Source organism: Eumetopias jubatus, unplaced genomic scaffold (assembly GCF_037043125.1).
Source record: "Eumetopias jubatus isolate StellerSeaLion01/CBP00866 unplaced genomic scaffold, mEumJub1_p1.0 scaffold_12, whole genome shotgun sequence".
NCBI lineage: Eukaryota > Metazoa > Chordata > Mammalia > Carnivora > Otariidae > Eumetopias > Eumetopias jubatus.
Genome location: NW_028274818.1, coordinates 103,947,062 through 103,975,039, shown reverse-complemented (window position 1 = coordinate 103,975,039; position 27,978 = coordinate 103,947,062). Strand labels below are relative to the sequence as shown.

Below are 27,978 nucleotides of genomic sequence, written 5' to 3'. Positions count from 1 at the left end.
GCCTCAACGACAGAACCTCTGAAGTTTAGGTGAGCACACAGAAGCCCAAAATAAAGAACACATTTTCCAGAGTCCCTCCTTGCACTTAGGTGTGGTCATGTGACTGAGTTCTGACCAGAGAGAGCCAATGAGGTTGTGTGCAGTCTCCTGGCATGTCTTTAAAAAGAGCAGGCTCCTCCTGCTGCTGTAACAGGCATGATGGCTGAAGCTGGAATAGATCACAAGGTGAACTTGGGAGCGGAGGTAATGCCCTGTGAGCAACAAGATAGAAGGAGCCTGGTTCCCTGAGATAGTGGGGAAACCCACCAGCCCTGAAACGCCTACCTAGATTTTTACATGAGAGAGAAATAAACTTCATTTTGTTTAAGCCCCAATTACTTGAGGTTTTCTGTCATAGTAGGACCTAATTCTAACTAATACAGCTTTCCATCACACTTAGAAGAAAACCCAAACTCCTTACGAAAGCCTGGAAGGTTCTACACGATCGGTTCCCACTCCAGTACAATCCCCTCCATTCTCCCCTCACTCACCATGCTCCAGTCACTCTGGCTTTCTTTTTTGCTGCTTCAAAACACCAAGTTTCTTCATGCTCTAGGGACTTTGCACTTGCTTTTCCCTCCGTTTGGGTTGCTCCTCCTCAGATCTTCTCACGGCTGACTCCTTTTAGTTATTCAGGTCTCACCTTAAATATCACTGAGAGACCTCATTAGAGATGGTTACCCTGACCAATCTGAAATACCCAACAAGTCACTCTCCTTTACAATACCTTATTTTAATTCTCTGCGTAGGACTTATCACTAACTGATGATTCTCTCTTTTATCGTCTGCCTCCCCCTCCTAGCTTGTAAGCTCCACGAGGATAGGACTTTTTTTTTTTAAAGATTTTATTTATTCATTTGACAGAGAGAGACACAGCGAGAGAGGGAACACAAGCAGGGGGAGTGGGAGAGGGAGAAGCAGGCTTCCCGCGGAGCAGGGAGCCCGATGTGGGGCTCGATCCCAGGACCCTGGGATCATGACCTGAGCCGAAGGCAGACGCTTAACGACTGAGCCACCCAGGCGCCCCGAGGATAGGACTTTTTGACTGTTTGGTTTACTGCTGGACTTCCCCTCTCTAGAACAGTGCCTGAAACCAATTAGAAATTCAACACGTGTTTGTCAAATACTATTCCACGGATAGTGTGGTGGTTAAAAGCAGGGTTTCTAAAGTCAGACGACCCACATCAGAATCCTGGCTGAGCCATGTACTCGTGGTGTGACCTACCACAAGTCGTATAACCTAAACTCTCTGTAGAATGAAATTTCCTGTGGCATAGGGTAGGAGTAAACGAAATAGCATTTATAAAGCACTCCCTCTCCTTCCTCCCTTCCTCTGAGAGCTCCCTTCTTTCCCTCTTCCCCCCGCCCCGTCCCTCCTGTGGCCACTTCTCTTCTGCTTTTCGTACCTCTCTGCACAGTCTAGCGAAGACTGGGCCTTTGAAATTTGGCGGGAATTAACGTCATCATTCAGGAGGACAAGGGCTGCGCACGCGCGAGACACCTACTCTTTCTCGCGCGCTAACTTTGCAGCCCAGACAGCCAATCAGAGTTAGCGTCGGAGCCCGTGTTCCGAGGACTCACCAATCGAATCTGGGAGGCGGGCCGCCATGGAGGCAGTGGCGAGAGGGGGCGGTGACAGGGAGAGGGCACGCACAGTTCTCGCGGCAGTGTCTCTGCGGGCCAATGGGAGAGGCCTGAGGGTGAAGGCGGTGGGGCGTGGCATTGGCGGCTCCCGCAACCCAAGGCCGTCCAATGTCGAGCCAATCAGAGTGGGGAGGTGGGAGGAGACTAACCAATCAGCGTGCAGAATAGGCAAGGCAAGGGGTTGAGGAGTCTCTCGCGGACGTCGCCGGCTTCCTAGCTTCTGTCAGGGGAGCCCGGCGTGCGGAGGAGGCAGAGGAGGCGGGAAGGCGGCTGTGGTTGAAGGGACAATTGCTGACTTGCGGGGAGGAGGTCCGAGGGAGCGGGCAACCATGGTGATGGCGGCGAAGAAGGGTCCAGGCCCGGGTGGCGGGGTCAGCGGGGGCAAGGCGGAGGCGGAGGCGGCCTCGGAGGTGTGGTGTCGCCGGGTGCGGGAGCTGGGCGGCTGCAGCCAGGCGGGGAACCGCCACTGCTTCGAGTGCGCCCAGCGCGGGGTCACCTACGTGGATATCACCGTGGGCAGCTTCGTCTGCACCACCTGCTCCGGCCTCCTGTGAGTGGACTGGCGCGGGGTAGGAGACGGGGGAGGACCGGGAAGGGGCTGCGGAGTATCGGCGTTGGGGACAGCGGGGATCCGGGGCGAAGGGAACGGAGCCGAGGTAGGGGCGGCGGGGAGGCCTGGGGACGCCCCTGATGCGCTGACAGGGTCGTCTGCTGCAGAGCCGTCATGGGGAAGGGAATTTGGCAGAGGAGACAAGACGCGATTGGAGTCGCGTTGCAGGGGAAAGGAAGGGCACCGGGGAAGAAGGGAGAAACTCCCGAAGGGAAGGGAGGCAAAACGAACCGAACCGAAAGTGGGGGAGAGTTGAAGGGAACGGGGTGGGGGTTAAGATTTAAAGGGCCGGAGAATGACACATACCTTGAAAGGGAACTGTATGTAGCTGAGGGGCAAATAGGAAAGGGGTAGAGTAAACTGGGCTCTAGATGAAGGTGTACTTCTTCTGGCTTGTGCCCATCCTAGAGTGTGACATAGAGAAACCAATTTAAAATAGGTAAGTTAACCCAGGCTGACAGCATAGAGATTGTGACAGGTAAGGAGCCCTGTTCCAGCGTTCGGGTGCAGGTCCTAATGTTGCAGGGCTTTGGAGTGTAACCCAGAGGTAGATTTCTTACAAATCTTAAGAGATGAGAGCTGATGGGTTACCGTGTTAGAGAGCTTAACTTTTCCAAAGGTTTGGGGATCTGGATGAGCCATCCTTAAGTGTAATAGTTTACACCTTTAAGCTTCTTGTTGCCATGGCTTGGTCCTGGTAGTAGCATCTGGCAGCTCTTTCTAGATTTGGGGGAGTTTTGTTGTATAATCTGCAATGCTACACTTGGCACTGGCACTGTATTTGGTCATGCCTGAGCTAATTTAGAGCCACAGTTCTAGGCCAGATTTCTGGTGATAGAGTAAGGTTCTTTTTCCCTGTAGGGAATTATTTGGTTAGATGCCTGATTAACATTCGCTACCAACCCTGTATCTCTATTCTGTATAAGTTCATCAAGAGATTTTATTTTGACTTCAGTATTGTTTTAACATGTTGGTTTGTCTGGTTGGTTGGTTTTGTATTTAACAAGAGGTGCTTTCCTTGTTTCTTCTTACACCTTTAGGAGCCAAGGAGGGAGCAGTATTGTTCTTACATGACAGATGGGAGAACAGAAGCAAAGAGAGGTTTACCAGTGCCATATGGGGTTTGCTATTTTCAGCATTTGTTATTGGATATTAGTTATGATCACGTCAGACCAGAAATGAAGATCCAGGTCTCCTAAGATACAGTGTAGGATTATCTCTCTACGAGATTTTTACCTCCTTTGCCAAACGTCTTGTGTTCTGATCAACCTCACTTGTGTGTTACGACTTCGGCCCAAGTAAAAGCTATTATGGCTCTTGGGACAATGATTAGAACCCAAACAGGAATGTGTCAAAAGGTAGAGACTTAAATAAAGCAAAAGGGTAGAACTGAGACTGGGACAAATACTCTGAGGAGAAAAGGAGCAAAGTTTAGGACTGTTTATAGCAGAAAGAGAAAGAACAGATTCCTGAGGATCCTGTTATGACGAGGAAAATCTGATTATTGCTCCCAGAGTCTGGGAGCAGGGGGATAAAATTGATGGCGTATCAGTCTAGGTCCTAGGAAGAAAATGCTTGGAAACAGTGTTAATTCATCCCCATGGTTAGCTGCACAGCACAAAAGATAAAACACTGACTAAATGGGAGGGCTGACACTATTATTATTATTTTATAGATCTTGGTTTGAAGTATCCCATAGATAACATTTCCCTTCTATAATGAATATCCCTCAATCAGGACAAAAGGAGGGTCAAGGGATCTGGCACACATTAAAAACCTGATTTCTTTTGCTAGAACAGTTAACTCCTTAAATATCAGGGCACAGTTTACAGAACTTGACCACTTTTTCCCCATGCTCATTATTGTTGGTCTTTAGTGAAGGATCAAAAGGCCGGGCCACTAAATGAAGCTGAACTGAAGGCATGTTGACATTATAAGGAGAGAAATACCAGAGGAAACTCTAGAAGAAAGCTGTAGTTTCCCTGGCTGTGTTTGTCTGCCTAAATTCTGGTGGTACTTCTCATGTGCTAATTGAAGTTCTAATTAGCATGAGCTAAGTAGGGCAAGGCATAGGAACCTTACAAAAGGGTCTTCACAAAGTATTGCCTGTGTCCTCTGATGGACCTTGGGAAAGTCTGGGAGCCGGCGGGTGGGCCGTAAACAGAGGGTGTGAGGTGAGGGTGGCTTACTGCTGGCTGCAGAGTAAAGGGGGAGCACACACAGTTCAGCAGGCAATGGAGGGGCATGGCTCAGGGTGACACATGGACCAAGTAACATCTTAAATCCGCATGGTTGATTGCCCACAGATTAGGATTTCGTGGTACTGGGAAGTGAAAATCACGGTAGGCCAAGAGGCTCTACTTTCATTCAGTCAATCTGTCAACATATATTTATTGAGTGTCTCTCAAGCTCCAGACACGGTCTTAGGCACTGGAGATATGGCAGTGCACAAAATTGTACCCATCTGCATGTAGCTTACACCATAGTGGAAGCCATGGACCTTAAATCAATCATTAAATATATAATTGCCGGTGATTATAAGTGCTGAGAAGTAAAATAAAGCTTAGCATGGGCTGGAGAGTGATGGGAACTCATGTTGAGGTATGATGATGAAAAGAAGAAATATTCTTTGTTTAAAGGACGAGGGTATTGGGGCGCCTGGGTGGCTCAGTCAGTTAAGCATCTGCCTTTGGCTCAGTTATGATCCCTGAGTCCTGGGACCGAACCCCGTGTTGGGCTCCCTGCTTCATCAGGGAGCCTGCTTCTCCCTCTCCCTCTGCCGTTCCCCCCTGCTTGTGCTCTCTCTCTCAAATCAATAAATAAAACCTTAAAAAAAAAAAAAAAGACGTGGGGCGCCTGGGTGGCTCAGTCAGTTAAGCGTCTGCCTTCGGCTCAGGTCATGATCTCAGGGTGATCGAGCCCCGCATCGGGCTCTCTGCTCAGTGGGAAGCCTGCTTCTCCCTCTGCTTGCTGCTCCCCCTGCTTATGCTCCTGCTCTCGCTATCTCCCTCTGTCAAATAAATAAATAAAATCCTTAAAAATAAAAAAAAATCTATCTTAAAAAAAAAAAGGATGAGGGTATTGAGGGGGGCAAGAATTCAAGTACCACACTTAGCACCATAGCCAGAGAAAGGAGACAGCGAGACTGGCTTTATTTTGAAAGCCAGCTTTCTGCTGAGGATGTTACAAATATGTCCACCTCTCGGGAGTGGGGTGTTCTGGGGGCAGTGAGCACAATTACCAGAGTTCCCAGCTGGCTGCACAGGCTGATACTGCAAAGTTGACTGTTGTAGCCAAAGTTGAATTTCCCAAGATCTGGAGAAAATTTTCAATTTTAATACTGGTGGGTGCGTGTGACTATGGGTTCATCACTACATGTGAGAGCTCATTCTCATTTTCTTTTTTCATGAGAAATATTTTCTCAGCTCTAGCAGAAAACCACAGCGTTGGTGTGAGGGACTGAGAGAGAAGCTGCTAGTTTTGGCTGTTTCTAAATTTATATACATGCTGCCACAATTGTAGGTCCCAAATTTGACCTAGTTTTATTCATTTGGTTTTCGTCCAATACCTAGTTTCCTTAACCCGGATATAGGTCCTTTTCATTTCCCCAGCATATATATCCGCCTGTTTGGTTGTGTCTGACTCTTCTACTAGAGAGCAAAGCTAGGGCAGGGTAAAGATTGCTGCTAAAAAGTGCTTTTTCCAAAGCAGTGCCTTCAGTGTTTTTTCTTCTTCTGGTTTGCCTGGATGCCTCAATGGATAAACCAAGTTTCTTTAGTAAGAAAATAGATCTTGAGGCCTGAAATGTCGTTGACATCAGGGATGGGCACTGTCTTTGACACCCAGTTTTTGGTGTTTTTTGTTTGTTGTTTTTTCAGTAAAGTCTGTGGCATGCTTCCCTAACCTGGCTGTTTGGGTCCATCTTTTTTTTTTTTTTTTTAAGATTTTATTTATTTATTCATGAAAGACAGAGAGAGAGAGAGAGAGAGAGAGGCAGAGGGAGAAGCAGGCTCCCAAGAGGCAGGGAGCCCGACGTGGGACTCGATCCCAGGACCCTGGGATCATGACCTGAGCTGAAGGCAGACGCTTAACCATCTGAGCCACCCAGGCGCCCTGTTTGGGTCCATCTTTAATCCATTGTCCTTTGGGACTCAGTAATAGATACTTGTCTCCTCTACTTCTGCACAACTTTATTCCAATAGTGGGATTAAGTCAGGATTCGGGTGGACAGAGCTCTGGGCTGGGTGCCAGGAGATGTGCTTGACAGCTCTTTCTTTGTGACAAGTTCCTAACCTCCCGGTGCCTTAGTTTCCCCATCTGGCTTTGCTCGTAGCGGTTCCTCATTAAGCACTTTTATCTCCATGGGAGAAAAGGCATAGTGTGTTGTTCAGTAATTCAGTACTCTTCCATCTGTCTGGGTTAGAGAAGTAGATGTGTCCCTTGGCCCTATGTTAGTCTCGGCCCTCCGTCCCCTCCCACCTCACCTTTTATCCAAAGACATGAGAAGAAGGGGAAAAAATGTAAAAGGATTGAGAATGAGCCTGAAGAGGAAGGCAGAGGACAGCAGTTTATCATTGTCACTAAGGAAGAACTACAGGAAATGGGTTGAAGCAGGGATTATCGATGAGGAAGAAAATTAAAAACAAGGGGCTCTTGTTTCACTAAATTTAGTGAAATTGAGCCTCGAGCAGGGTAAGCGGTGAGCTCTCCTATTAGGGACTAGAAAGAGTCTCTAATAGGGACTATTTTGGTGATGTTTGGATCCAAGATAAGAGCCAACGTGGCTTACTTAGCTGAACCCCACTCAAAGGCAGAGGACTGGAATCCCAGGAGCAAAGAAACCCCACGTGGGGGGTATGAATCCGAACACGAAATATTCAGAAGTCAGGAATTCCCAAGTCCAAGTTTGGCACAAAGGAAAGAACTTGGGTGCCGGGTAAAACTGTTTTTTTCCATTGTTGACCTGACAACTTTCTTATCTGAGCCGCTGAGCAGGTTTGAGACTTTCATGAAGCAAGATAGAAGCAAAATATGGGCCGTTGTGAGGGTGATGACCACAGAAAAACAAAAGGTGTGGTATTTGTAAAAATAGTCCTACACTTGATAGCATCAAAGGCAGGGGGGAGAGAGGCAGGGAGAGTGAATTGGGCGGGCTTTAGGGGCCCTGCAGGTCGCTGCACTGCCAGTAATTCAGGGCACTTCCAAGAGGGATGCAGAGTACTTCAAATGCCAGTCAGGTGCTCCTGGAAACAGAAACCGAAGTCGGAACCCCTCCCGACTTGGGCTGAGGCCCGAGTCCTAGTAATGAACTTGCTTTCAGTTGGAAACACTTGCCCTATTCTGGGCAAATACATTTATCTCTCTGCGTTTCCCCAGCACCTCCTGGTTAGAAATAACATTTGCTGTGATAACCTAAGGGCAGTGTCTCCTTCTAGCTCTCACTTCTTTGGGGGAGAACCTGCGAGTCGTGTTGGGGAGACTGGGTGCAGCTTGGAGACTTGGGTTTGTTTGATTCCAGGCCAGTAACTCAGATCTGGCCCCTCGCATGACCCTGCTATGTCCCCAGCTAGCCTCAGTACCCCTCGACCATTAGATTTCAGCTACTGGAAGGAGAGGGGCTCTTGTTTCTAAATTGCTCCTGTCAGCCAGCAATGGCCTCTCTCTGATTCAGAAACAAAACGCTCTGACTCATAGGCCATGTAACTAGGTCCTCTTCCTGGGCTGCAGAATGTTGCCTTGTAGAGAATTTTCCCTGCCCCCAAACTGTGGCTCTAGTTATACATAATCCAGTCTACAGACATCAAGGTCAGAGCAATGCTTTTTGTACTGTGCTATGGAAACATCCTGTTCCCTCAGATTCATTTGTCCCAAAGCACCTAAATCACTTGTTTTCTCTGCTTTCCCTTCATCCTATCTTCCACACCCCCTCCCCTCCCCCAAAAAAACCCCTCCAGTCCAAGCCCAGCCGTAGAAAGTTCTGTTGTTCTAATCATCCCCTCTAGACTGATGAGTGGGTCAAGTCCCCCCCCCTCCCCCTACGAGGAAGCACACCTCCTTGTTTACACTTTGCTCACAGTTCCTGGTTGTCCCGTCAGGAAATGTCAATGCCCTTTTTACGATAGACTTTGAATCTGTTTTTCTAGTGTCAACATAATACATTTTACGTTTGCCATGACCATGTCTCTTCCTTCCCCCACTGCTGCATCCTGGTGCCACATTCTCCCTGATCCGGCTCTGTGTGTGCCTACATGGCACCCAACTGTGCGGGCAATTATCTTTGTCCAGGCTCCTGGGGTCATTGTAAGAAATCACCGGGTGATCAAGAACTAGGTCCTACATGACAAGTGATATATATAATACGGAGTGATAAGCAACTGTCTGTTGTATCCCCCAAAGTGCCTACCATCATGCCTTGTATTTTGGTAAAGGAACCATTTGTTCGCGGGAGGTGAAGATAAGGACTGGGGTCATAGAGACGGAGAGGTCGGCTCTGGCTAGACCTCGGAAGGCCTGGCCTTTTGAGGGGGAAGGGCCTAGGGATTAAGGTGAGCAAGATCTAGGGAAAGAATATAAAAGGCTGTCTGGACTTCAAAACAAAACAAGGCCATTAGTAAGAGAGGCTTTAGGAGAGAAAACTGGAATATCTCTGAAATGCGATTAGAAGAGAGTCTTCAGGGCAGATCAGGTTTAGGAGCTGTTGTTTGCCATGTAGTTACAAAGCCTTGCTTTTGGATTTCACTGCTCTAATCTTTCCTTGGGGCATCAGTCGTCTTTGATACTGTCTTTTAAAGGAGTGTTTGGAGACCCTTTACTTAAAAGGCTAGCGGCAGAATTGCTGACAATGCCGTCAATTGTAGCCTTTGGTGTCCTGTCCTTTGTTAGAATCCCACAATTGGTCATTTGTCATCTAAAGGGGCTGCCGCTCTTCACTGTTCACGCTGTGCTGTGGCACCTGTCCCCCTCCCTCACCCCCACTGCCGTGGCGTGCACGGGCACGTACACTAACGCGACACTGCCGTTCTTCTAGACTCGCAGGGACACCTTCATTTTGTGGGTGCACCTGTGAGCCTGAATTTTCTCTAGGGTTTCCATTTGGTAAACTGTGATCTCCGCCTTCCTTCTTTGCTTTCCTGATGGCATCAACCAGGACCCTCTTCTTCTGGAGTTACTTTTATTTTCATATCTTGATTTGCCCATTTTTTTTTCAGGGGCATAAAAGTCTGAAGAGCCTCATCAGCTGAGACTGTCTTTCCTGCATATGCCTATACGCTCTTGCACGTGCTGGTCCCAGGCGCTCGTTTATTCGTTGTGGTTTGGCCAGTTTTGTTTTCATCCGATGAGTGCAGTTGGTCTAGACCAGAGTAAAACTTAAGGGAAAAGGAAAGGGGAACCTGGCTTAGCGCCAGGTTTCCCTTGTGAGAACACTCCAGAGAGCAGCTGAGTGGGGGCAAGGAAGCCTTCTTGTCTACTGTAATCTCCACGGGGCTTCTGGGGGCACAACTAGACTCCCAGAGAGTTAACAACACACAGCTGGTCAGGATAGATGTTCCTGACTCATGCCAATCTCAGATTCATTGTTGAGCCTGACTTCCTCCTGCTTCCTCAAAAGATCTAGAGCTGAGAAAACCTGGATTATCTCTTTTCCCAGAGATCTCTTCCTGAAAGAGAGGGGCCCTCTCCATCCCTACCACCACACCTTCTGTCGAGACGAAGAGGGGCAGGCAGGTGTCAAACAGTGGTAAAATAGGAAATGGCAAGTGGGCACATCTCTTGAGTTCCCGGAAGTACCCCCCAGCCTGCAGGCTGAACACGGAACTGAGGCAAGGGCAAGAAGGCTTCTGGATGGGCAGGCTCTGCCTTCCTCTCGAGAATGACAGGGAACACGACACATTCTTGAGTCTCATTAAAAGCCTCCAGGGGCTGGGCGCCTGGGTGGCTCAGTCGTTAAGCGTCTGCCTTCGGCTCAGGTCATGGTCTCAGGGTCCTGGGATCGAGCCCTGCATCGGGCTCCCCGCTCAGTGGGAGGCCTGCTTCTCCCTCTCCCACTCCCCCTGCTTGTGTTCCCTTTCTCGCTGTCTCTCTCTCAAATAAATAAATAAAATCTTAAAAAAAAAAAAAAAGCCTCCAAAACATTCTCGCTTCCCTTCTCTCCTTGAATTAAGAAGTAGCTTCAGTCAGGGAATTCTACCTGAGCTTAATTTGTGTTGTTTTATCCTTTCTCCCTCCCCCTCCTCCCGTAAACAGACCTGCGGTGCTAACTGCCTTGTACTTCTCTTCCTGTTTCTCTCCCACAGGAGAGGCCTGAACCCCCCTCATCGCGTCAAGTCTATCTCCATGACAACTTTCACTGAGCCTGAAGTAGTATTCCTGCAATCCCGTGGAAACGAGGTGAGCCACCACCCATGGAATGGCTACTGGCTGTAGTTGCCCTATTGGCCGGGGGAGCTTTGCCTCAAGACTACAGAAAAACCCTACAGCTTTCTTTTTTGGTTGAGTTTCTTTTATTTTTTTCAGTATATAGCATATCTTGTCTTATGTATATTTGTATATCTGCGGAATCTTATTTATACAAATTGTGGTTTGTCTAGGCCTTTGTTAGAGGAATGAGGGGAAGGAGCAAAATCTCTGCAGTGGGTGACTCCTGCAGGGGTCCCATTAGATGGTCAACTCTGTGAAGCCAGGGATTGTGTCTGCTTTGTAGGTATACCCAGGCCTCCCACTGAGCGGGGAGCCCGATGCAGGGCTCGATCCCAGGACCCTGAGACCATGACCTGAGCCGAAGGCAGACGCTTAACGACTGAGCCACCCAGGCGCCCAGCCCCTGGAGGCTTTTAATGAGACTATGCTAGCATTCAGAGTTGACTGGGCCGGTGCCTCAGGAGTAAAATCTCCTGGAGCCAGCTCTACCCACCCGACCCTCAGCACCGTGGGATTAAGCCCATGCCATGCACGCAAACGTGGGTTAAACCCCTTCCCCAGCTAAATCTGCGGGCGGTGGAAGGACGCTGTCCTTGGTGTTAGCAGTCCTCCTAGCTTGCAGGAATTGGCTTACTTGGAGGGCGCCAATGAAGGAAGGCCTCTGGAGGGTGTTCTGGAAGACACAGCTCTTACACTTGTCCCTGACCCCACCCCCATAGAGATTTAGTTCCCCATAATTCTCATGGCCCTCTCTTTTCTAAGTTGATTCATAATATGTACTTATAAATCTACTTTTACTTACCTAAGGCACGGCCTCCCCATTAGATGGTCAACTCTGTGAAGCCAGGGATTGTGTCTGCTTTGTAGGTATACCCAGACCCTCAGCTGTGTCTCTGCTCAGTAAATATGTATTGACAAATAAACTGGAAGTGGTATCATTCCCATCCCATGCTTTCTGTCTGAACTCCTCTGTTACCTGATTCCCTTCCTTTAGGTTTGCAGGAAGATTTGGCTGGGTCTTTTTGATGCTCGGACATCTTTAATACCAGATTCCAGGGATCCTCAGAAAGTGAAGGAGTTTCTCCAGGAAAAATATGAGAAAAAGAGATGGTAAGGAGGAGGAAAGAGATTGCTACGGAGACCCATGTCCCAAAAAATGCTTCATCTGACAGTCCGGTGTCTAGACTTGAATTGGGGCTTTTCTCAAAGGCCAGACTTGGGTTGAATGGATTCCACCCAGATTCAGTTAGGGCTCAATTCTGACTTCAGAATTATAAAACTACCAAAAGGACTTACTCCCAGTCACTAACCCTGCAGATTTGATGCCGTTCTTTTGGAGAGAAATTAGACTGCTTGGAGAGGGGTTGGGCCTGTGGGAGCGTGGGGCAGGTCAAAGCTCAGCTGGGCCGATACATGCAGAGAGGCAGGCAGCTGGAAGCACATGTCCCAGAGCTCTGTGCTTTTAACCCATCGTTTTTCCACGATTTATGTGTGTTCTCTTTTCCTGGTGATGAGAACAGCATCTCTGCTCTCCCTTGCCTTTTCTCTCCCCAGGTGGCACTTTCTATGGCTTGATCTCAGGGGTGTGTGCATGTTGGGGGGGTGGGTAGCTCTAGGCTGGAGAAGAGAATGCAGACAGCAAGGAGATCGATGTGGACAAAACAGCATTTTGGAGCCCTTCCTGGGGGTGTCCCTCAGAAAAAGAGAATACTTCTGGAGTAGGGACCACATACATACACTGGAGTGGAGGGCATTTTATCAGAAGTCGCAGAAGCTGACAGGATAGACTGTGAGCACTTAGAAGAGGAGGTGGCAGAAACTTTCTGTGGGACTGAAAAGGAGAAACCTGCAGAAACACCTAGAAAAGGAAAAGGAAGTTGGAAAATAGGATCACCTGTCCAGCAGCATTATTGACGGGTTATTACTTGAAATGGGTTGATGTCAGAGAAAGGAGAGAGGAGAGAAAAACAGGCCCAAGTCAGAGCGACGTGAACATTCCCGCAGAAAAGAACGAGCATCTGACAGTAAAGGGGATGCTCAAGATGGGCAGAGCTTTGCTGAGTTACAAAATTGCCTTTAGTTCAAAAAAGAGAATCAGTGGGCAAAGTCCAAGGGACCCGGACTGCCGTCACCTGTGCTTCCCAGGTGCCTACACTGAGCACAGCCCACGGTGTTACCCCCTCTTTTCAGCCTGACTATTCTTTCTCAAAGGTATGTCCCCCCAGACCAAGTCAAGGGGCCCGCTTATACCAAAGGCAGTGCCTCCACCCCCATCCAGGGCTCCGTCCCGGAAGGGAAGCCCCTGCGGACTCTTCTGGGGGATCCTGTGCCGTCTCTCTCAGCTGCTGCCTCCACCTCTAGCCAGGTAACTCTCAGACCTGCCCTTAGAGACTAGTTGGGGATTTGGGAGACAGGGATGTCAGTTTCCTAAATCCAACGCCCCGTACTTAGCAGACGACAGTATGGCTGGTGTGAGTTGGTTCTCGGCCCTGCTGTTACCTATGTCTTGGACTCACCTTGGCCTCCTATCTTTTTGGAAGAAAAGAACCCAACAGGAAGTGGTATTTAGGGAAGTCGGAGTATCGACTTCAAACCTGAACATTGCTCCAAGGAAACGCAGGAGGGGCCCGGACACTGCCTCTAGCACCCGGGAAAGATGAGGAAGTAACAGCTCGGGAGCGGGGGGCTCTTGGCAATATCCCTTGTAGCTCAGGGTTACTTTCACCAACGGGCTCTAAAATGTCTGCTTCTGGGAGATGGTGTGCTGAGAAGACAGAGAAGTTAGATATGAGAGGGGCTCAGGCAGCTGCTGCCCAGGAAATCTCTCAGTTGAGGGCAGTTTCTCCCTCTCTTCTCTCTCCCCTTGCCTATCTGGGGGCAGCCTAGGGAGCCATGCAGGGGCCGGGTCATGTCTGGGACTCCCAAGTGCTCTATGTCATGCCTTCTCCTCTCAAGTCTGTCAGTCAGTCTCAGCCTCGGACGTCCCAGCCCCGGAGCTCTCAGCCACCTCCCCACTCCTCAGTCAAGAAAGCCAGTACTGACCTGCTGGCCGACATAGGTGGAGACCCCTTTGCCGCTCCCCAGGTGGCACCAGCTTTCGCTGCATTCCCAGCCTTTGGGGGTAAGTGGGACCTGGGAGGAGAACATTCCACGATGTATTACCCCTGACAGAAGGCCATTCACGCCCTTGGGGTGACCAGTTCCAACCCCCCCGCCGTCTCTAGCTCCCATCCCACAAATGAATGTGATGCTAATCCTGAAGCATCAAGGTTGGAAGGGCTGGGGTCAAATGAGAGCAGCCCGGATTATGTCTGCAAATTTGACCAGAAAACATTACAGTCAGGGACTATCCACGCTTCCTTTCAGAACACTGGAAATTGCCTTTTTATTACCTTCTTTTTCCGTTAAAATGGGGGTGGGGGCTTGTCATGTGTTCCATTTCCCCTGCTCTCCTCCCAAAGATCAGCAGTTGAATAAAATGGTATCTAGTTTCCTTTTTTCCTTTTAAGCCCCTTCCCCCACCAAAAACAACTTTTTTTTTTTTCCCACATGATTCAGCCCAAAGTAGGCCCATTTGCAAAAATGCAAATTCCTCATGGAGTAAGGATAAAAGATGGTGGGGAGTGAACTTGGAGGCCTCTGACACTCCCTGTCCCCCAGCGGGTGTCTGGCCTTCTGCCCAGGCCCCTGCCATCTCTCCCTGAACAGGACCCTGTGGAAAGGCAGTGTCCCATCAGTGGCCTTTGGCCTTCAGAATTAGTGCATATTATATCAATTATATGTCCATTTTATATATTTGACCTTTGCATTCCCTCCACCTGTAGGCCAGACACCTTCCCATGGAGGATTTGCCAACTTCGATGCCTTTGGCAGTAGCCCCAGCTCCTCTGCATTTGGAAGCATTCCTCCAGCTGGCCAAGGCCCGTTCCAGGCCCAGCCAACACCCACAGGTAAAGTCTGCCCTGCTCTCTTCTGCTCCCCTTCTCTCTCCCAGCTGCGTTCAGTTTCCCACGTCCATACATCGCCCTTCATTCACATCTGCACCAACCTAGAGAGCTGGGCAAAGGAGACAGAGAAGGAAGAGAAGCAGGCCCGGGAAAGGGAGAGAGGGGTCTGAGGAGATTCTTGGCAGGAAGAGGCGGCCTCCTGCTCCATTTTGTCATGGAAGGAAAACAGCTCAATTGCAGCAGGAGTTGTGCAGGGTGTGCATAGGAGATCTCTGACCGGCAAGTTGGGGAGACCCCAGTCCTCGAAAAATCAAGAGTGGACGTGACCTTTCCTCTGGAGTGCTCTGATGGTCCGTATTGTGCACTGCCCAAAGGGCGAGGGCTGGGTCAGAGTCCAAGATAGTCTCTGGAAGTCCTCACTCACCGCTGTTAGAGCAGAACACTGTAAACTCAGTGTTGTGTTGTTTAGCAATTGAGACAACCTCCCCCGCAAAAAGGAGACCCTAAAGGCCGCTGCCGTAAAGCATCTAGTTCCTCCCTGAGTCCCCAGACATCAAGTCTTCACAGCCTTGGGGCTGGTCCTCTACCTTTGCCCGTCCTGGACACATGGGAGGGCAGCCCGAGTGCCCTAAAGACCCGATGTCTGGGGAAAGCCAGTGACTTACACGCTCTCTCTTTCTTCCTCCCCCCCCCCCACACCCTTCCCCTTCTCCACCCTCACTGCCAGCCAGTCGGATGCTAACTGGAAGTTACAGCTTTGGTGAGTTATTCTTCTGACTCCACAGCCCACCCAACGTAGAAGCCTATCTCAGGTCCTCTGAGCCAAGAGCTTTGAGGTCTGGAAGGAACCCTTCAAATGTAGCCATCTCCCAACAGTTAGGCAGTTTCCCTGTCGTGCAACCCACAGCATGGCAGAGCTCGGCCCAGAGCCCAGATTCCCCGACTCTCGCTCGGCCCACAGCCTTCCCACTGTGCCACCGCAAACTGTCTGCGTGCTTTCCTTTTTATTTTATTTTTCTTTTTTTTGAACGGGACAAGGAGGGACATTTTATACTGATAAAAAGTTAAAATTCACAAAAAAGTTCTCACGTTACCAACTTCAAGTACCCGACAGGGTAGCCTTGAAAGTCATAAAGCAAAAACTGTTAGGCACAATGCAAATGTAACAGCAACAGAGAGGGGGTGAGACTGGACTCACAAGATTAACAGCAGATGAAGTAGATAGAAAAATAAGGAGGAAAAGAGGCCATTTGAGTAACACTTGAACAAGTTTGACCTAATATATCTAAGTAGAACTTTGTAATCAAAAGACAGGATTTTCAAACACGGAACGCTTTTATAATTTGACCACAGACCAGGAGACACCATATCAATTTCTAACAAATAGAAATTGCTTAGGTCACATTCTATATGATAAAAGGTGTCCCAAAAGATGTCCCCATAACAATGTTTCATTGTCCTTGAAGGCCTGAAACAAGGAAAAGATAATTACAATATGGAAAACAGACAAAAAGCTAATAGCCATCATGTGTTTTTTTAAAACCCCTATAAATAAGACAGAATAGGATAACAGGCAATGGATACAAGCAGCTAATACCCAGAAAAAAATGATGAAAATGTTCTCAACCTAATCAGGGAAAACACAAATTAAGAGTAAGATAATAACTTCACACATTGTATTCACAAAAGTTTTAAAGATTGGTAATGGCCAGTACTGTGTGGGGAAACTGGCCCTTTTGCATGCTATCAGTAAGAATGTAAGTTGGCACAGGAATATCCAGTGTAGCAAGAGGGAGGTGCTCCACAGAATGAGAGCTTGAAAGGAAGCCGCTTGTACAAGGCGGTTATAAATTGGTCCGGTCAGAAATGCATGCCTGTTGGGGCCTGGGTGGCTCAGTGAGTTAAGTGTCTGCCTTGGGCTCAGGTTATGGTCCCGGCCACCCGTTGGGCTCCCTGCTCAGCAGGGAGTCTGCTTTTCCCTCTCCTTCTGCTCCTCCCCTCACTTGTGCTCACGCTCTCCCTCTCAAATAATCTAAAAAACAATAAAAGAGAAATGCATGCTTGTCACAATCCCTTGCCTAAAGGGCCAACCTTTAAAGGAGAGAAGGAAGGTGTCAGGAGCCCTCCTTGGCCGAACCTGGGCTGAACTTTTGTCCAGTGTCTGGTCATCTCCAAAAGCAGACTCTGTAGCCAGCCAGAGCCAACCAGCCCTTGTGAGGCTCATGCCACTGCTAGGAGCATCCTCGTATGCTCTCCATGAAGAAGGAAAGATCTCCATTTTGCAGTTGACAAAACCAGCTCCGCTTGGCCAGTGACTTGGCCAAACCCGAATGGCTGATGAATGGCAGCTCCCATTCACTTCCCACCGCACCGGGATCACGAGAGGGTGGTTCTCCGAGTGTGACATAAAGAACTACTGGGGATGAAGTAGGGAGAATTGGGTGAGAGGTGGGTGTCTTTTCTGACAAGCCTGGTTGTATTTTTGTATTTCTGAGGGGGAGCCTGGAGAGGGGACGTTTCTAAAACTGCAGTTTCCCCTGAAACTGCTAGAAGGCATGTATACCAATCCAGCCACAGGGAATGGGGCTCTGCAAGTGCGGAAGAAACCAACAAGAGCGCAGGTATTCCTAGGTTCCCCGAGAAAGGCGGAAAGGGTGGAAAGGGCGGGGGTCGACCCCGCTGTGGCGAGGGTGGGCTCTGCCCTCTAGTGTCCGCCAGGAGACACACAGCCTGGGAGCTCCCTGACCTGACGGAAAGGCCCAGAGCAGGACTGAAGAGTCTGACCTAAGTGAGGACGGGAGCTGTGTTCACTCAGAAATTCCACATACCCCAAGTCATAGCCCAGGAAAGGCCAGGGGCCCCTGAGAATCAGAAGATTCAACACTAGGCTGCTGGCTTCCAGTCTTCCTGACGCCTGGGGCGTGGAGAGGACAGAGACCAAGTGTGCTCAATGGCGTGGTAGCCTGGCACTTGTTCCTGTAGAAAGGCCAGGGGCTGAGAGGGAGGGTGGCCAAGGCGAGCACAGGCACTCGGGAAGCAGCCCACCCGTGGAACCTTGGAGCCCAGCCAGCCCTGGGCACCTGCCTTCCCTGCTGGACTCCGCTTCTCCAAGTCCGAGCCGAGATGCCTAGCACCGGGAAGATCCCCCCTACCAAAGGGCTTTGGGTAAATACAGCCTTACCCTTTAGGGAAGGAAGAGCATCAAGCTTCAAATGATCGTTCTGGGATCTTCAGAAAAAAAGCCCCAAACTTAGGAGAAACCAGGCTGAAGTTTGAGGGGACCAGGGAGCAACACAGATTTGAGAACCAGCCTGGCTTGGCCGTTCGTCCCTTGCCTTGTGTCTTTATCTTTTCCTTGCCCTTCTTCCTCTCATCTCTGGGCGGGGGGGGGGGGATATCGTCTCTTCCCTTGTGACAGTTACCTGCTCATCCTTCCCACTCTCTCTCTACAGGGTTTTTCCCATCAGTTTTCTTAGCTGAGTCTCCCCTCCACTCTGTCCACCTCTGCCACCACATTCCCCCTTCCCCACAAACAGGCTTCAGGTTATCCAGCCTCCAAATGTTTCTGCAGCTCCCCCCAACTCCCCGCTCAGCTGCTGTCCTACCGCCTCTCCATCGCCATGCCCCTGGGAAGAGGAGCCTGTGGCCTTCACTTACTTTTTTATCATCCTATTTTCTTTCTCTTTGTCTCTCTCTCTCTTTTTTTTAAGATTTTATTTATTTATTTGACAGAGAGAGAGACAGCGAGAAAGGGAACACAAGCAGGGGGAGCGGGAGAGGGAGAAGCAGGCTTCCCGCTGAGCAGGGAGCCCGATGCGGGGCTCGATCCCAGGACCCTGGGATCATGACCTGAGCCGAAGGCAGACGCTTAACTGACTGAGCCCCCCAGGCGCCCCTCTCTTTTTTTTTTTTTTAAACACACTTGATGGCATAATAGACATACCGTTCTGTACGTTGATTTACGTTCTAACTGAACAGTATTGCTAGATTTTTTTTTTTTAATCAGCACATGAAGTGCTTCCTCATTGTTTTTTTATGGCTGCACAATAGTCCTGCTTATGTATATACTATAATTTATTTAATCCATCCCCAGTTGATGACTATGTAGAACGAATGATGAATATTTAGCCTTTTGCCTACAAACAGCGCTGCTGTGAATCATCCTGCATGTGTCACGTTTAGCACATTTGCAACTGATTATCTGTGAGAAACCCGGCAAGGGAGTTGGTCTAGAGGGGGACACAGTTGATAGAAAAACAAAAATATGTCACTACAAGGATGTCAAGTGCCACGAGGGCGAAGAACAAGGTGTTAGGAGAGGAAAACCAGGCTCTAATGCAGACTGAGGCCAAGGCAGGCCCATCTGAAGGTTCTGTTAAAGCCCGAAGGGTGGGCAGGACCGTGGGTGGGGCCTCCTGTACAAGGCAGAGCACGTGGGAAGACTGGAGCTGAGCGTCCAGGCGAGGCTCTCGTTCACTTATGTTTACCACCTGAGCCAACCATCACCTTTCCTTCGAGACCTTGTCTTGTTTCTCTGACCCCGGAAGTAGTTTCTTATATCATAGGCTATGATGATAGCTCACATTTATGCACGCTTTACAGACTGCAGAATACTTAATTGAAAATACTTACCTCAGCCGAGGTGGGGCGGTGTTGTACAGCCAGCCTATGAGAGGGCAAGCAAAAATATGGGCCCAGGAGAGTAAGATGGTTTGCGCAGGTCACAGCAGTAGCGGGGGGAGGGCCCTGACTGGAGTCCAGTCCTTCTCACTCTTCCTCTCACATAGTCATTCAGCAAACAATTTCTGAGCACTGGCATGTGGCAGACACCAGGCAAAGTGTGTTTCCCTTCGGTATGAGTCTTCCAGCACTCATAAAAATCAAGCCTTTTCCGTTTGTAGCTTCATTTTACCCTCACAACAGCCCAGAGTGGTTGACTGGATCCCACCATAGAGATGAGGCTGAGACACGCAGATAAAGAAGCTTTCTCCAAAGGACAGGGATTTCCTGGACTTGCTGCTCAGGCTGTTTCGTACACCTCCCACATGGGCTCGCCCTCTGGGCTTTTTCTTTTGAGATGTGATGACCAGAGAGGGCAGAGGAATCCTGATCTAAGCTCCTGGCTTAGGGTGGCCTCCCGAGAGGGGGCAGCTCCGGTGGGAGTGGGAACTGAGCTATCCGTGCCCCGGTGTGGGCTCCACCTTCCATAAGAGGCTCCCGAGTGTCTGGGCCTTTCTGCCCTCCTCCATTCCCTCTACCTGCCCCTTCCTAGGATTTATCCATAAATGGAAATGCTGGTTTGAGGAAAGGACAGACATTTCCACATCTTGAGGAAAAAATGGGAACTGTCAGACTAGAGCAGGAGGGACACTGACCCGACGCCAGGGCAGGCTGCTTTCTCTCAGCAGCAGCAGCTTTGAGCGCTAAGGAGATTGACAAAGGCTGAGTATCATGTTACCTAGAATTCTTGGCGGGAGTCAAGGCCCTCGGAACCGGACGACCCAGGGGGAAATGGGCTCAGAGAACCCAGTGGGTACACTCATGCCATCACTCTGCTCCGTCTCCCCTGCCCCCCCCACCTCCATCTCTTCTTCTACCCCTTCCCCACTGCCTCACCCCAGCACTCCCTGTTCTGTTTCCTGTGACTGCCCAGGGAGCAGCCAGGTGACTCCATTTGCGGCCTCTCCTCTCGCACCTGCCAGTCAGCCCAACAGCGTCGCAGATATGGGTAGCCTCCTGGCGCCCGGAGCATCACCTGGAGGTATCCCTAGCAGGTACGTGCAGACGTCCGGGAATCTGCCTTGGGGCCGCAGAGCCTTGCTTTTCCCAGCCTGCTCGGCTCCTCCTGTCGGGCAGGACAAGGTTTGCCGTCCCCTGGTCCCTTGCATTGCTTCTCCGCTTGATCCCGGTTGCCCTGCATGCTGACTTCTCTTCCCACATCACAGCATCTTCGGGGTGGCCGGCCAGGTCCCCACGCTCCAGTCGGCCACAGCTGGTGGAGGCGGCAGCACGGGGCTTGCCTTTGGAGGTGAGTCTTGCCTGTGGAGACCCAGGGAGGAGATCCAAGGCCAAGAGGAACCTGGGGACTCTGCAGGGAGGGGAGGGGAGAAGGAGCAAGGTTGAGAGGAATGCTGTCATCCGAGTATTAACCAGATGAGAAAAGAGTAACCCTCTCTTTCTCCCGCCTCTACCCCATTCCACCCTGAGCAGCTTTCACCAACCCTTTCACAGTTCCTGCCGCCCACCCTCAGCTGCCTTCCACCAACCCGTTCCAGCCCAATGGCCTGGCCACAGGTAAGCCTCCAGACTCTGCCCTGGCCTTAACTCTCTCCAGGGCGCAAATTCCCTCTGCCTCCCTCTCTCTTTCCCTTCTCTCTGTCCCTCTGTCTCTCTCCATGTCTCTCTCTCACACACACACACTCTCTCTCTCTCTCTCTCTCTCTCTCTCTGTCTCTCTCCATGTCTCTCTCTCTCTCTCTCTCTCTGTCTCTCTCCATGTCTCTCTCTCTCTCTCACACACACACACTCTCTCTCTCTCACACACACACACACACTCTCTCTCTCTCTCTCTCACACACACACTCTCTCTCTCTCTCACACACACACACACACTCTCTCTCTCTCTCTCTCTCTCTCTCACACACACACTCTCTCTCTCTCTCTCTCACACACACACACTCTCTCTCTCTCTCTCTCACACACACACACACTCTCTCTCTCTCTCTCTCTCTCTCTCTCTCTCTCTCTCTCTCTCTCTCTCTGTCTCTGTCAGGAGGAGTGGCAGACAGCCTCAGTCCTCTCTTCACCGGGCCAGACCAGGTTGAATTTCCGGGCTGCCTAGTGGGCAAAGAGTAGAAGCACCCAAGTCCCAGAATCAGAATTTCAGAATTACGAAAAGCAGGCTACTACCGACCCGAGCCGATTCTGCGGCTGACGTGGCAGTGACTCTCCCTTCCTGCCCCTTGGCAGTGCGCACCCCCCTTCTGTGTCCCACCTGCAGCCTTGCCCCTGGTCCCTGCTCTCATCAGCCGGAGTGTTGTGATCTCCTCGCTCCCTGTTCCTCCGCAGCCTCAGCTCTTCTCTCTTCAGAGGCATGCTCTCCTCCGCCCCCACCCCTGCCTTTGTTGTTGTTGTTGTTCTTAAAAACCTTGAGGCCGGAAGGAGAGACTGGTAGCAGCTAGCACCACTGACCGCTGACCGGTGTGGCAAACTCCACTGCTGAGAGCTTGCAGCCCTTATTTGCTTTGCCCAGCAGCCCTAGGAAAGGGGCCCGGCCCACTTTTAGAGATGAGACCACTGAGGCACATACATAGAGGGCCAGTACTTTGCTTTCATTGGTGCAGGTTAATAGAAGCAGGCAGCTGACCCCAGTTCTGGGCCACGCCCCTGCTTGGCACCGCTGTGCCCTCCGTGCCACAGGCCACCGTGGACAGGAAGAGGGCAGGTTTGCTAGGTTGCATGGAAGCTGAAGACTTCCAAGGCTCACTCAGGGTACTTTTACTGGGTACCTCTGGTTAGGGTCACACTCTATCCCATGTCCCTATCATGGAGAGATCTAGGAAGAACCGTTCTCCAGCTTGCCTTCCAGAACCTCGCCTGAACTTCATGTCCTCGTTCTACAGGGCCCAGCTTTGGGATGAGCAGTGCGGGGCCTGGCTTCCCCCAGACAGTGCCACCCACCAGGGCCTTTGTCAGCACCTTCCCACCGCCACTGTTCCCCCCACAGACCTCGATGACTCAGCAGCAGAATGGTAAGGGATTCAGACCACACCTTCCTTTCTTACCCCCATTCCCCACCCCCAGGGCCTGCGGGGATGCAGGGGGGTGGCAATGAATATTAGGACTCTTAGGGAGCCAGACATCTGAGCTAGTTCCCTTTTGGACCAGTAGGGGGGGGGGCAGAGAAGCCACAGACCCGCCTGTGTTCTCTGACTCTGCTCCATACCGTTATTCCGCGACTTTATTTTTTTATTACTATTTTTTTTAATCCCCGACTTTAGAAAGGTCCGTTCTTGCTGCCGCTGTAGGATGGAGCGGTCCCTGCCCTGCAGGGAGGCCCAGCGGAGTGGTCAGCATCAGCATGAGGGGAGGGCTTATGTCAGCTGAGTTTCTGCTCTTGCTTCCAGGTTCTTCCTTCAGCGACTTAGGATCAGCCAAGTTGGGGCAGAGGCAACTGAGCCAGCCAGCTGGGACCTCTACCAACCCCTTCATGGTGAGTGCGGGTATGGCCTCTCTCTGGGGGTCGGGGACAGAATCCTTCGAGGAGAACGGGGCAATGTGGGCCGGAAGCTGTGCCCCTCCCTCGTGAAGCCCTGCCTTGGCCACGCAGGGTGCGTGGGTTAGTCAGTGGGCCCCGTTGTCTCCCACACCCCCCCGCCCCCTACTTGCCTCAGCCCACTGACTTTCCCACAACCCTCAGCACAGGAATTCTGGGGGAGAAAGGAATCCTGGACTGCATCTTTTCTCTGGCCTCCAGCTCTTCTCCCCTAATCCCCTAATTTGTGGTTGTTTCTTTCCAGACTGGATCCTCGTCAAGCCCGTTTGCCTCCAAACCTCCAACCACCAACCCATTCTTGTAGCACTTTGTCCTGGGGGGGGGGCTCTTCCCTGCCCTCTGGGGCCCCTCTACTCCCAGGAGCTCTGGTGACCATTTGCCTGTGGCATTTCTGTGGGTCTGAGACCAGAATGGGCTTTGTTTTGTAGGGAAGGGCTCTTTGGGGATGGTGGAGATGCTAATGCTTTGCTTGGGGCTTGCAGATAAAAGGGCAGCTTCCTGGATCAGCTGCCCCCAAGGCTTCCTCCCATCCTCCCTCCAGCCCCTACCCAGGCAGGAGGCCCAGGAGGAGAGAAGGCAGGGCGTGGCCTAGAGGAGTGATGATGTTTGATTTCTCAAATTATTAATTATAATGACAATAATCCTCCTCTCCTGCCCTCAGCATACTTGGTGGTCCCTTCACTCCCAACAGTGTGGGCAGAGGAAGCTGTGGGCACAGACTGACCCACATTCCCCTGTGGGAGCAAGCCTTCCCCCATCCCCAATTTTCCAACACTGGTCTCCTTGTGGACAGAAGCACAGTGGGAAAATTAGGGTCAAGGTGGAGTTGAGGCATGGTGTTGACCTGGGACAGTGATCAGACAGGCTGAGAAGGCTGAGGAGGGGCTGGGGGGGCGCTTGGGCCAGCATCCCCCTTTTCTTCCCACCCCTACCAGGGCAGAAGGCCCTCCATGATTTTGCTTCCCCAGCTCCCTCCCTCATCCTGGGTACTCAGGATGAATAATAGTTTTACCTACATACTTAGACATGCCCAACTCCTGTCAAGCACTTTAGTTTGCTGTGGTGTCATGTTTGGATACCAGTGTTTTATATTTATACATAGAGAATTTTCTAATATAGCCTATTATATATACACACACACGTGCACACAGAGATATATATACACATGCCGCCATTCTCCTGCTCCCAGACAGCTCTTTCACATGGGGAGTGGAATGGATCCCCATCTGTGCCTCGACCAGCAAAGCCGGAGCTCCAGAGGGTGGTGGGGAGGGCAGTCACAAGTCCTGACCACCCCAGAGCCTGGGCTTTTCCAGGGAAAGGCTTTGTGCAATTGGCTGGTTTTTTTCCTTTCTTTTTCCCCATGTGCCTCCCCCACCCCCCGAAATCTCTGCACCAAAGCTGTTGCAGGCAATGTTGGAAAAGAACTGCATTTGAAAGAAAAAGGAAATGGCTCTCCTGGTCTCACTTTGGGTTAGTTCCAGGGACCCCAGCGTGACTGATGGGTCAGTGAAGATGCTGATGCTGTTGGCCAAGGACAGGAATTCCTTGCCGGCCATGTTAGCAGTGGGAGCCAGTGCAGTGGGAGTTAGGTGGCTGCAGTGAGGGGGTGACTCCCCCGGGGGGTGCCAGTGACACTCCAAGATGGAGATGGTGGGACCTGAGTACAGGAGTAGACCGCTCCCAGGCCGGGGCATCCTTGGCCCCTCCCCAGACTGTTTTTACCTGAGGATGTTGTGTCAACAGCCATGGTGTCCGGGCTGTTTGTGTGGTGACAAGGTGGCCAGTGTGGGTTAAACACCTCCCGTGGCAGAGGAGAGGCCCAGCGTTCCGCCTTGCTATCAAGAGACGTTCCTCCCTTTTCCACATTGCGCAGGGACTCTGGCCCTTCAGCTGTTCATTCCTGGGATTCTCTGGGTCTTTCCGCCCAATGACCTTTAACAGCAGGACAGCAAGGAGAGGTGGGGACTGTATTATCACTTTATTTACCTTGAGGACTTCTCTAGAAATATTTCTAGCTGCTGCTGTTTGCCCAGCCAGGCGTGGCCTCCCCACCTTTGCAAGGCTCAGAACCCATCCTGTCTTGGGTCTGTGTTTCCATGCTCCCAGCCCCTTCCCTCCTTCCTTCACCTGGTGGATCTCCTAGGGTGGACCACCATCCCTGGGTTTTTCACGTTCTATCCCCTTCTCCCTGTATTTGTCTCTGTCACACTTGATTACCTCTCTGTCCCCGTCCCTGTCTGTGTTTCCCATTTTCTCTGCTTAGAACCAGGAAGGGGAGGAGGCTGGCCTGTTGTGTAGGAGGAGAAGGAGCCTTTTCTTATTTTTCCCCAGCCACCCCCAACTCCCTTCCGTAACCAAAAGCACTGAGGTTTGGAGGTGAAATTGCAAGGGCCCTTGCTGTGAGTTTCAGTCACACTCCAGCTGTTTCCCAAGGATCTCCTTACTGCTCGGTGCGGTCCCCCTCCCTGCACCCCAGGGCACTCTGTCCAACCTGGACTCTCGCCAGCTTGCTGGCCAGGGCAGGATGACCAATCAGAGAAGTTACGCTGGGTCGGCCTCCAACTCCAGGACAGAAAACCCGAGTTCCCTGGGCACAGGCCAAGGCGAGGACCGCAGCTGCCAATCCCAGCACGGAGCAGCCACAAGGGCCGCCTCCATGGGGCCTCCGGTATCCAGGCGAGCAGCAAAGAATGGGAAAATCCCTGGCCTCCTAGAAAATGTTTAAATGACTGGGCTGTGTTCCCCTTACCTCGCCCCCAGCATGTCGTTGCACGGCCCTGTCCGGTGGTTACACATCCGACCCCGGCTGCAGACAAACCGTGGGGCCACAGGCACGGTATGGAGCTCGCCCAGGCTCCCACTGGGCTTCCGACCAAGCGGCCAATGCTGTGGCCATGCTCTGCAGATGGAGAGTCCTCTGGCTTGGCCCCAGCCTTCAGCAGGTCACCTGCCCCCCGTGGGTGACAACGCAGGAGCCAGTCCCCAGGACGGCCATGAAGAACTCCATTCCCTCCACATTGGAGCCTGGGAGCCATGGCGGGGGGGGGGGGGGCGGGGGGGGGAGGCGTTGGTGAAGGAAAGAGATGGAGGCTGTCCCTGCATCCCCCTCCACAGATTGGGGAAAACTCCAGATGGAGGAGGGAGGGGCTGACAGGAACAGCCTTAGTACCCCAGCCTCCTCCCCGTAGGCTCCTGTCACTGGTAAAAAGATTCTTCCATAGGGATTTAGAATGGGGAGATTCCATCCCACGGCTACCCTGCACCCAACAGAGGGATGCACAGGGAGACCCCTCGGGTTGGGGGAGGTGTTCTCACCCAGCAGAGCTGAGGTTCTGCCACTTCCTGTCCCTGGGGAGCAGCTGGAGTTACCAGGGCAACAGGCTAAAATAGATCTCATCTGGGTAGGGCCAAGGGCAACGTTGTTGCTAGGGCAACTGATTAGGCCAGTTGTTTGGCTCCAGCTTTTTCCTGGTACCCGGCACGCTTAATCACCTGGTGCTGATTGCCAGCCCACTGTGCCGCTGCTGCTTGCCCAGAGCCCAGGTACTCAGATCCCAGCTCCTTCCTGCTCCGTCCATACCCAGCTCTTCGGGGTTCAGTTACACAAGGTCTCTGAGGCAGGAGCTGGTCTCTCTGAGGCAGCCGTGATTTCATGAGGATTGGGGTGCTGCATGGTGGCCTGGTTGATGGGGATTGGGAAGGAGTAAGGATGAAGAGCCCCTCCTGTGGGTAGCTTCAAATCAAACCTGGAGAGGAAGGCTCCAGGCCAGGAGCACAGCCGAGCAGCACCAAGCGTGGGAAGGGGAGGGTCCTGCAGATCTCTTGCTCGCTCCTTTGCACACCGTACATCTGTCGAGACCACACTGGAGGCAGTGGCCTTGAACATACTTCTGTTTTGGTGGCCGCTTATAGACCTATCACATACCTGCCTCTCCCTGGCCAATACCCACCAGGAGCAGAGGCTGCCACTAGCCCCGGGGCACGCATGAGCTGCCGACGCCTCCCCCACACTTTGGGAAGCTACGGCTGACCCAGATGCACCTGGTGGGGGCCCTGGGCACCACCTGCCTACTAGCCAGACGCCCATCCTCACCATGCTGGTTGGTTCCATGCATCTCACTCTCAACATGATCCTTGAAAAGATGTTCGAGGACCCTAGCTTGCACGCACACTGCACCACTGGCTTCCCCAGTATTCCAGAAGAGTCCCTTCCTCACAGGCCTGGGGAAATGGAGAAGCGTAGGTGGGAAGGCCAGCCCTCCCAGCTCAGGTTGTCGTGGCCTTTGGACGGGTCTGAGGCAGAGAACAGGCTTCCCTGGCTTCAGTACTCTTGTTATATCTCCTCCCCCGCCCCCATATGCCATCTTTAACACGGTCCTCGGTTGCCCACTTCCCCTCCTCAACCCTCGCCCCCCTCCCCCTGCTTTAGCTCTTACTTGCCACGACAGTGATAGCACAAGGTCCTCTAAGGCTCCCACCCATGCGTCAACGCCTGGTGTGTCTTGCAGAGTGTGCGGTGACCAGTGCCATCCCCCCCAGCAGGAGTCTGTGGTGTAAGAGGGGTGTAAAATGTCTGAATCCCAAACCTATCTCAAAATCTTAGGATGTAAGAGGCAAGGGGTACCTCCGCCAGAGAGTCTGCACCTCTAATCAGAGCCTTTTTGGACAGTGGTGGTGAGAAGGGGCTGAGGGCAGTGGCAGGGAAGTGCCCCTGAGAGATGGTTTTGTCACGGGTTCTCCTTCAGTGGCCTCTTGACTGGAATTCTGGTGGCTAACTTATCTGAAGAGCCCTCCTATCACCCTCAACCCAGAGAGAACCCGAACCTCCAGCTCTTCTGAAATCAGCACAGCCCAATGCTTGGTGGCCCTGGCAACTAGGCTGGCTTGGGAAGGAAGAGTATAGAACCACTGGGGGAAAGGGGGCTGGGAACACAGGTGCTGGACGCCTAGAGTGGGAAGTGGCGCCGCTGTAAGGGCCGTCCCCTAATCGCCAGGACTGCGCACTCCCGACCCAGTTCCACTCACGTTGGCCTCACTTCGCT

The 27,978-nt window shown here is 51.6% G+C and overlaps 1 protein-coding gene and 2 long non-coding RNA genes across 4 annotated transcripts; 1 reads left to right on the top strand and 2 right to left on the bottom strand.

The window, feature by feature from the left end:
* Positions 1-1,068: 1,068 nt before the first annotated feature.
* LOC114214476 (uncharacterized) lies at positions 1,069-2,297 on the bottom strand. Its single transcript, XR_003610428.2, has 3 exons — positions 1,833-2,297; positions 1,621-1,712; positions 1,069-1,126 (listed from the first exon to the last, which is right to left on the bottom strand). It is a non-coding gene; the product is annotated as an uncharacterized LOC114214476 (long non-coding RNA).
* Positions 1,872-24,383, top strand: AGFG2 (ArfGAP with FG repeats 2). Of its 2 annotated transcripts, XM_028110140.2 has the most exons (13): positions 1,872-2,233; positions 10,588-10,681; positions 11,706-11,821; positions 12,923-13,076; positions 13,667-13,832; positions 14,536-14,661; positions 15,386-15,418; positions 20,312-20,432; positions 20,604-20,686; positions 20,869-20,952; positions 22,281-22,409; positions 22,785-22,870; positions 23,178-24,383. In XM_028110140.2, exons 1-13 carry the CDS (start codon positions 2,013-2,015, stop codon positions 23,235-23,237), a joined length of 1,473 nt encoding a protein of 490 aa, XP_027965941.1. In that variant the 5' UTR covers positions 1,872-2,012; the 3' UTR covers positions 23,238-24,383. The 2 variants fall into 2 exon arrangements, with proteins under 2 accessions (XP_027965941.1, XP_027965943.1); XM_028110142.2 differs by lacking the exon at positions 15,386-15,418.
* On the bottom strand, positions 8,351-27,254 carry LOC114214474 (uncharacterized). Its single transcript, XR_003610425.2, has 7 exons — positions 26,429-27,254; positions 25,686-25,960; positions 24,659-24,868; positions 19,291-20,746; positions 13,754-13,843; positions 11,688-13,475; positions 8,351-9,660 (listed from the first exon to the last, which is right to left on the bottom strand). It is a non-coding gene; the product is annotated as an uncharacterized LOC114214474 (long non-coding RNA).
* Between the last annotated feature and the right edge of the window lie 724 nt (positions 27,255-27,978).